The 10,000-nt window shown below is 38.7% G+C and overlaps 1 protein-coding gene across 1 annotated transcript in view; it reads right to left on the bottom strand.

Annotated features, from left to right (window-relative positions):
* Nucleotides 1-10,000, bottom strand: part of vclb (vinculin b) — a 44,470-nt gene that overhangs the window by 21,305 nt on the left and 13,165 nt on the right. The window contains exons 2-6 of the mRNA XM_079851173.1: nucleotides 8,333-8,403; nucleotides 5,208-5,358; nucleotides 5,003-5,111; nucleotides 2,522-2,644; nucleotides 1,449-1,609 (exon numbers count right to left, since the gene is read on the bottom strand). Of these exons, the coding sequence (XP_079707299.1) occupies nucleotides 1,449-1,609; nucleotides 2,522-2,644; nucleotides 5,003-5,111; nucleotides 5,208-5,358; nucleotides 8,333-8,403 (615 nt within the window). The remainder of the gene's footprint in view (nucleotides 1-1,448; nucleotides 1,610-2,521; nucleotides 2,645-5,002; nucleotides 5,112-5,207; nucleotides 5,359-8,332; nucleotides 8,404-10,000) is intronic.

Raw genomic sequence — 10,000 nt, 5'->3', positions numbered from 1 at the left:
AACAAAACACAACTTTTAACAAGAACGAGTGAAAAGATCCACTGAGAGAAAAGAGACAAAAAACAAATAAATAAAAAACACCGAAAATCCACAACCACCTCGTTCTCACGAAACCCACATCTGAAAGCTTCAGGCTTCCCAGAAACACTCACTTCCCCAAAACACAGGAGTCAATCTCACAAAACATCAATATATATATCCACAAAATTAGATTTTATTTGGAAGCCTATATTAGGACTGTTCATATTTTTTTTTTAATCATTGTGCCATTATTTTCATGACAATTTAACACATTTCCTCTAAATGTTGTATAATGCGAATCACATTAAATGTATTATATATTCTTATATAAATAATACACTTTACAATAAGGTTAGATATATTCACATTAGTTAAAATGAACTATCAATGTTTAATACGTCCACAACACGTTAATTTAATTTACTAATACATTTTAACATAACAACATTTAATAACTTAACATTTAACTTAACATTTACTACATTTATTAAATCAAAAGTTGCATCTGTTAACATTAAAGCACTGCGAACTAACATGAGCAAATAATGAACAACTGTATTTTTATTACGTAACATTAACAAAGTTTAATAAATGCTGTAAAAAATATATTGTTCATAGTTATCTAATGCATTAACTAATGTTAACAAATGAGAGCGTATTGTAAATTGTTACCATGACTATATATTATAATTACAAAAAAACTCAAAACTAAATTGTGGTAATCAGAAAAATATGCTTAATTGTCATAACAATAATTGTCCAAAAAAAGCATTAAATCTTGATGGTCCTAAAAGAGACTTATGAAATATGATTTGTTTGGATTTTTGAGTTTGGCTGTTTCGGTGAGATTGATTCACACAGATCTGAGAAGCTTTTTAAAGTGTGATTTGCTGATATTGTCATGCATCAGCCAGATTCAGTGTCAGCCGTTCTGAAAACCAGGTTTCCACGTTCAATCCAAACACTGTTAAACCGCATCCCTTATCCTCCCTGGAGAACATGCGAGCAGAAACCCTTTTAGATGCGTGTTTGAGGCAACAAACTTATTTTCAGTCCAAACGTGATGTGGATGGACTTCTAGTCCGGTTCATGTCTGAACATTTTGCTATTGTTTGCACATGCCCATTCCAGCCAGAATCCTCAGAAATCCAGCTCAAAACACACACACAAAGGCATATACATAATGCAACACACACAACTGTATTTGCACACATATCACACACTCCACCCTTTAATTTAAAACCCTTGTTTAGAACAACACTAGAACGCACGTGCATGCATGTGTGTGAAGTGTAACATGTATAATAAATAAGATCCGTGCATGCGTGTGAGCAGACCGTAAACCTGTGCATGTGTGAGGCGAGTGTATGAAGCCAGAGATCTATCCGTGCACATGACGTCACGGTGACCTTCGCCCTCTCACACACCTTATTGGCCCAGGCGTCCTCGTCCCAGGACGTGAGCTGCAGCACGCGGATGATCTCGTTGATCTCCGTGCTCATCTTCTCCACGGTGAAGTTCCTGTTCTTCAGAGCCTCCTCCACACCCTTTCCCTGAGACGTCCTGGTCGTCACGAAGATCTTAATGCCTGCGTGAGACGCCATCAGAGACGGTGTGAGCTTCATATGAGCAATAAAACACAGCATTTCAGGATTCACGTTTGATTTACTGATACAATACCGTTCAAAAGTTTGGGGTCGGTAAGATTATTTGATCTCGTCTGCTCACCAGGGCTGCATTTATTTGATCAAAAATACTGTAAAATTGTGAAATATTATTACAATTTAAAATATCTGTTTTCTATGTGAATATATAGTAAAGTGTAATTTATTCCTGTGATCAAAGCATTTTCAGCATCATTACTCCAGTCTTCAGTGTCACATGATCCTTCAGAAATCAGTATAATATGATGATTTGATGCTTAAAAAACATTTCTCATAATTATCAATGTTGTGCTGCTTCATATTTTTGTGAATACCATCATATATTTAGTTTTTCTGGATTCTTTGATGAATAGAAAGTTCAAAAGAACAGAATTTATTTGAAAATATAAAGCTTTTGTAACATTATAAATGCCTTTACTGTCACTTTAAGGTAATCATTTATATGAATTTATATTAATATTAAGGCATTTTAAGGTAAAAAATGTATTAAATGTATTCATTTCTTTCAAACAAATCTTACTGGAAGTATATTTATACACATGCAAACCACTGGAAAGTATACAGCTATAATGCAACAATCTCATAAATAAACATTTGCAAGAAAACAATAGCAGGACAATGCAAAATATTACTGATTGGTTATTTAACACATTCAATGCATCACTGTAGGTAATGCAACTCCAAACTTTTGAACAGTAGTGTATATTGTGCATGAAAAGCGTTCGACTAACATCACTAATGCTGGAAAGTGTCACACTAATATGAGCATTTGAAACCGACAGTGATTAATAGTGATGGCTGAAGTGTGAGGTATTGGAGGAGGTCAGAGGTCAGACCTGAGATGAGAACGGGGAGAAGCTCCTTCACGGTGTTCATGGAGTTGACCAGCATGACTCTGTGCTCCTGGTGAGTTAACTCCTGCTGTCGCTCGTCGATCATCTTGGCCATCTTCGTCATGCCTGTGGACGAAACACATACAGTGTGACGCCTTCATCTGATAAACTGAGACCGATTAACCAGTTTTTACTTTTAAAATCTGAACAGAAACGCGTTCTTAAATCGGCTCAAAATTGATATCCTCTGATTGGATGGAATCACAGTCTGAAGCCCATCAAACACTTCACGGTTTTCTGTGAAATCTGTCAACTCTGACTGGCCAAAATCTGCAGACTGCAAATCTGAGCAAAGGTCATGCAGTGTTAAAAGCCCTATTCGGACGGGACTAGTGTAACATGGAGAGGTGGGGTAAAGTAATAATCACCAGAGCTTCTCAGTGATTTTAGTCCCGTCTGAATGTGCATCTCAGTGATCATCACGGACAATGTCAGTAAAGATTACAGTGACTTCTACCGTCAGTAAAAAGGTCTGGAAAAACTCCCTCAGGTGACACTAATCCCGTGCAAATAGACCCGCTGTAAATATGTACGTAAATATTTCGTCATTTCCTGTTTAAAAGTAGTTTTCCGCAATATAGAGAGCCTAAGTCCCTCCCCTTCCGGTGGACCACCATGGGACCTTATTTCGGAAAAATATTGTATGGTAGTCAATGGCGAGAGACAACAAATATTTAGATCTCGTTTGAATTGTGCCCTGAATTACACATATGATGTTTGTCAATTTAAAAGATACATTTTAAAGTCAAGAAAGTCGCAGTTTGATGTAAAACTGTTGAGATATAAGACTGTAAAAATACGTAATTACAAAGACTACAAACCTAAAAGGCGCACATGCGACGTCATACCTTTTCTCTCAATGAATGAAGCTAACTTTACTGAAGCTATAACGTCTGTCATTTTTTCCATAGTCTTGCGTTAGAATCGTAACGTTACGCCGTCATGCCTGAGTGTTTTGTACCAGACTGAACATGTTGGTGGCGTATATAGTGCGAGACGAGAGATGTAGTTCATTGAGCGATTTTCACTTAAAACTAAATGTTACTCTTCTGTTTTATGACAAACTGCGACTTTCTTGACTTTCATAATTATCTTTTAAATTGACAAACATCATATGTATAATTCAGGGCACAATTCAGACGGAATAAAAAGATAAGTTGTCTCTCGCCATTGACTACCATAATATTTTTTCCGAAATAAGGTCCCATGAGCCGGAAGCGGAGGGGAGGGACTTAGGCTCTCTATTTCAAGTATGGAGATGTTTGAAGAAGCATCAGTTGCGTTCTAGACGCTGGGACGAGTCTGTGGCAAAACTCAAGTGTTTCACACACACCATTCAGATCAGAGAGAAGATCATCAGCACTTGTTAGAGGCACGAAACTTCTTATTACCAACACAATCCAATCTGAAGTTCATTAATACATCGTTCTACCGGACATAACTGTTTTATATACTGTTAAATATACGTTATATGTGTTTGCACACGTGATATCAGGAAGCAGCGTAACACACACATGACAACAGGAGTGACGGCGGTGTGTAAATCGAGTTACTCTCCCACTTCTGCTAGTTTACTGAGATCTCTTATCCCGTGCGAACTGGCCATTAATATTACAGACGTCCTGTGGTAACATTACATTACTCCATCTACCCTGGTAAAGTTAATCCCGTCCGAATATGGCTTTAGAGAACGGTCACATTTACTGTTGTTAATTTTGCAAGCGAAATCCAGTCGGAAAACACTCGCATGCTAACCGACAACAGCTTGTTTTATTTATATGCATCACTCTAGATCACTTTATAGAGTCAAAAAATAAATGTGAACAAGACACATCAGAAACCAAATAACAGACTAAATAAAGAAGAAAATAAAGTTACACGAGGAAGCAACACAATTATTTAACATTTATAAGCATTGCACGATAAATCATCTCAACCAAATTCATGTCTTTCTGTCCTAAAGGACCTTTTCACAGATGGTGATGATGTTGAATGATATTTTCATTAAAATTAATGTTAATTCATGATTTTCTTTGTGATTTGTTACCATTAAATTACAGAAAAGAGTTTCTAATGCAACGGATGAGGGAGTGACGTTAAATCTTCTGACCAATGTGATTAATCGGTCAATATTTTTCTCTTTTGTACAGTCATAGACACACTATCATGGATTTTTCTTTTGCTATTGGAGCAAATGGGAATGCAAAATTATATCGGATGTAGTTTCCGTTCACCACTATAAAAGTTCACTCAACTATGACGGCTTTCGCTTCTGAGAACCACGGATATGTGAAATGTGTCCCTGAACCACATCCATCAATCATGCTGGGTAGCTCCGCCCACAGTGAAATCCCATTGGTCTAAAATCATGCTCTACATAAAACATGTGGTTTTTAATGTTAAAATGCTTGCTCCTGTCCTGACCTGGGCCCAGGTTCTTGGTGTAAGTGATCAGATCTTCCATCGACTCCACGACCTCAGCGACCGTCAGATACTCCAGAATCCCTTTACACACTCGGATGATTTTACGGACCTGAGGTCAGGAGAGAGAGCAGAGATTCTGTCAGTATCGATGCATCATCTCAAACCCAGAGGAATTAACCCTTGGAAGGTTTTAAAGGCCTCATGCCTCGGCCTCATCGAAGGTCAGGAGCAGATCCGAGGTTCCGGAGAGGATCCCGCGGGAACCGTCGATCAGATAATCCCGGGCCTGGACAGAATACGGATCGGCCTTCAACATCTGAGCGGCCTGAACCAGTTTAGTGCACGCGGTCTCAACCCTACAGAGAACACACACACACACACACACACACACACACACAGAGAGAGAGAGAGAGAGCGTAAGATACTGACTTTCTCAGGGTTATACATTCATCTGGTGATGTAGTGAAGATACAAACACTCACATCTCAACAATAATAATTATCTATGTGTGCATGTATGTGGATTAGGGTATTCGATATGCGATACGATAATGCTTAAAGTGTGTCAAATAAATTTAAATTATCTTTAAGATATATTTCAAATTATATAACCTACATAATGTGTTTCACATTCTTTCTGTGACAAGAAAACATCTCTACAACTTCTGACAGTGAACAGCAGTGTTTTATAATAATAATATTTAATAAAAGAAGTGTTATTTTAATAAAATCAGGGTTTCAGGTTATCCTACATTAGGGTTATTAAACAACAGAAACACTGCTTAGTTTTCACTGAATGAATTACATATATTCTGATTCTTATTAAAGCTACAAAAGTTATTCAGCCGAGAGCGAGTGATTTTCTCTTCGTTTTTTGATCATGACCGCAGTTATTGCAAGCCGTTGCGATATTCATATTGCGATATATACATCTGCGATATTTCAATAATTTCGTTATATTGTGCAGCTCTAATGTGGATGTTTCCATTCAAAGTTCAGCAGCCCTAAATCACACAGTAGCGACTTATTATTTCCAACAACACTCTCCTACACACTCTCGCTCACACACACTCACATGCACACACACACGCACTCTCGCTCACACACACTCACATGCAGACACACACTCACAATTCATCTGTGACTGACTGTCATCAGGAGGGTTTTGTTGTAGTTGCAGGATTGAGACTGGTGTCATATTTCACTGTGACAGACTGCAGCTGTGTGTGTGTTTGTGTGTGTTACAGGACAGCAAGGTCGTGTGTGTGTGTGTGTGTGTGTGTGTGTGTGTGTGTGTGTGTGTGTGTGTGTGTGTGAGAGAGAGAGAGAGGGAGATGTGAAGGCTACAGGAATGCATGTGAATGTTAATCAGCATTAATGCATCAGACCACACACACACACACACACACACACACACGAACAGAGACTATATTTAGAGGGGAAGCATACAGTAGGTCGTTCATTATGTGTGTGTCAGTGTTTCCAGTAATCCCTGAGCACAGCAGAATGAATGTGTGTGTGAGTCACAGAGTTTCAGGATCAATGCTGCTGCACAGGAGCGTCTCTCTGCATCTTTGTTCAAGGCTAAAGCCTTTTGGACTCGTGTAACATATCATTATTGCAAATAAATCATGTCTGATTGCAACAAGAATGACTCAACGTCTGAGTAAACATCTGACAAACACCCACAATAACAGCATCTCTGTGGGCTTTGAGACGAACACGTGAACAGACAGACCTCAGTGAAGCAGCGCCGCTGGTTTAGAGATGGTCTTCGGCTCAGGGTTTAACACGGGCTTCAGTCTGGCTGCGTTCAGAAGATTTTCAGCTATTTCCTGTGTTATTTTATTTAGTTATTCCCTAAACAACACTGTGAGTGGACTGAAGGCACAGATGTGTGTGTGTGTGTGTGTGTGTGTGTCTTGAATCGCTGGAGATTTTCTGTACTGCGTTCCTAAGGGACGTTCACACACTGACAGTGATTTGCAGTGATAAATCGAACCAAAAGTCGTTCATTTTTAATGAGAGTTGGCGATTTGAAAGGACATGAGCGACACAGACTGTGAGATATTGCGAGAAGTAGCAACTCATGTTTTAGACGAATCATTAAATTGAATCATTCATTTATTTCACATTATCTCTGAGTGATATGTTAATGACTCGAACCGATTCAGTTCAACTGACTCGATCTGTTCGTAGCACTTAAACATCAGTTATCAGTATTACTGTATGATTTCTGAAGACTTGAACTGCTGTTATGATATTTTTATTGTGCTTTTTGTCCTTTTTGAACCGTGAAATCTCCAGTCCCCATTTTATAACTGCAAAAGAGTGAATGTATCATTTTGTGTCATACAGGTTTGGAATGAAATGCTTCGAGCCATTTGTGGGTAAATTACGCCTTTAAATTGAGCAAAATCTCTCTTTATGCAAATGAGCAGTGATGTGCTGCAGGAACAACCAATGAGAGCGCAGATATGAATCATCAGACTGATACTTTGTTGCATGTCACTGACATCACCAACTCTCATTTAAAATAAACTTCTGGTTGCTTTGAGGTTTCAGTGTGAACAGCCGATCAGACTGAGAGACATGCTAAATAACAATGATATATCAAAATATGATCTATTTTCCATAACTCCAGGTTTGTGTGTGTTCTGAGGCATTAACACGAGTGAGAGCTCTAGTGATCCTCTCAGGAGGTGTAGCTGTGTTTGCTCATGAGCGCAGCTGCTCCAGCATGTCCACACCTGATTTATTAGTCAACACACCGGCAAGAGAGCACTTCCTTCCGCAACACACACACACACACACACGCACGCATGCACAAACACGCACAAACACACACACGCGCTCACACGCACACACACGCACACACACGCACACACACGCACACACACGCACACACACACGCGCACACACGCGCTCACACGCACACACACACGCACACACACACGCACACACACACACACACACACACACACACACACACACTCAACACAATAGAGTTAGCTGGAAGAACGTGTTTTAGAACAGCATCAAATGACATTCACATTCATGCATTTGGCAGATGCTTTTATCCAAAGCGAATCGAACACATGATCTTGGTGTTGCTTTACTCTTTGAGTTACAGGAACTTTTAAACATTTAAACACACAGAACAAGTGTAAAGGTCGCACATACCGATTTTCATTTCAAACAAAAGGCTAATGCAGACAGACACACACAGCCATAGACGCTCTAATATTCACACAGCACTGCACACACACTTGACATAATGTCCATGACCTTTACCCTCAACAGAGGGAGCTAGTGTGTGTGTGTGTCTTACTTGATAAAGGCAGGTGGCATGTCTCTCCTCATGATGGCATCTTCAGTGGTCTGAACCGTCTCTTTGCCCACCTGCATTAAACACACACACAAAACACACTTAATAAATACATGTACAAACCATTTCAAACACACTCTCAAACATGAAGATCATTTGAAATGTAATAATAATTTCTTCTGTGCAACATAAGAGGAGATATTCTGCATAATTGACAGAATATTTTTCATAATAGGGACTATACAGTATAACTGATGTTATCAAGCTCATAAATCAGTCAATCAATCTCGGTAAGTTTGATTCATTTCAGCCAAACCGTTCAGCTCAGATTCAATGGTTCATTTCTGTCATCGGGTGTTCATGAAAGTGGCTGCACTGCTTTATTCATATATAAGAATGTTTTAAATAGGACAGAGTTTAATGTAGGTATAATTAGAGCTGCACAATATATCAAATGCATATGTATATATCGCGATATGAATATCGCAACGGCTTGCAATAACTGGGATCATGATCAAAAGACAGGGAGAAAATCACTCGCTGCTCTCGGCTGAATAACTTTTGTAGCTTTAATAAGAATCAGGATATATTTAATTCATTCAGTGAAAACTAAGCAGTGTTTTATTTTGACATTTGATTATTCAGTATCTGTTGTTTAATAACCCTAATGTAGGATAACCTGAACCCCTGATTTTATTAAAATAACACTTCTTTTATTAAAGGGATAGTTCACCCAAAAATGAAAACTCTGTCAGTAATTACTCTCCCTCATGTTGTTCCAACCCCGTAAGACCTTCGTTCATCTTCAGAACACACATTAAGATATTTTTGATTAAATCTGAGAGTTGTCTCACTCCTCCACAGGCTTATGGACACTATAACTTGCTGGCCCAGAAAATGAATTAAAGACATTGTTAATATAGTCCAAGTGACTCCAGTGGCTCAACCTTAAGTTGATAAAGCGACGAGAATACTTTTTGTGCGCAAAAACAAACAAAAATAACGACTTTATTCCACTTTTCATTTCCTTCTCTCTGGGCCTCGAGTCTTTTCACGTAGTGTTTTAGCGCAGCGCGTCTGTGTTGCACGTCACCACGTAGGCTCACTATTGGGCGACGCTGGTCATGTGTGTGATGCGTGTGACGTGCAACACAGACGCGCTGCGCTAAAACACTACGTGAAAAAACTCGAGGCCCAGAGAGAAGGAAATGAATAGTGGAATAAAGTCGTTATTTTTGTTTGTTTTTGCGCACAAAAAGTATTCTCGTCGCTTGATAAACTTAAGGTTGAGCCACTGGAGTCACTTGGACTATATTAACGATGTCTTTAATACATATTCTGGGCCAGCAAGTTATAGTGTCCATAAGCCTGTGGAGGAGTGATCCAGCACTCAGATTTAATCAAAAATATCTTAATTTGTGTTGAAGATGAACGAAGGTCTTACGGGGTTGGAACAACATGAGGGTGAGTAATTACTGACAGAGTTTTCATTTTTGGGTGAACTAACCCTTTAAATATTAACTTCTTATTCTACAGTAAAACACTGCTGTTCACTGTCAGAAGTTGTAGGGATGTTTTCTCGTCACAAAAAGAATGTGAAGCACATTATGTTGGTTATATCATTTTAAATATATTTTAAAGATAATTTAAGTTTATTTTACACACTTTAAG

The sequence above is a fragment of the Squalius cephalus genome (genome assembly GCF_949319135.1).
Source record: "Squalius cephalus genome assembly, chromosome: 19".
Taxonomy (NCBI): domain Eukaryota; kingdom Metazoa; phylum Chordata; class Actinopteri; order Cypriniformes; family Leuciscidae; genus Squalius; species Squalius cephalus.
Note: the sequence above shows the minus strand (reverse complement) of the source record. Positions and strands in the feature narration are given on the sequence as shown.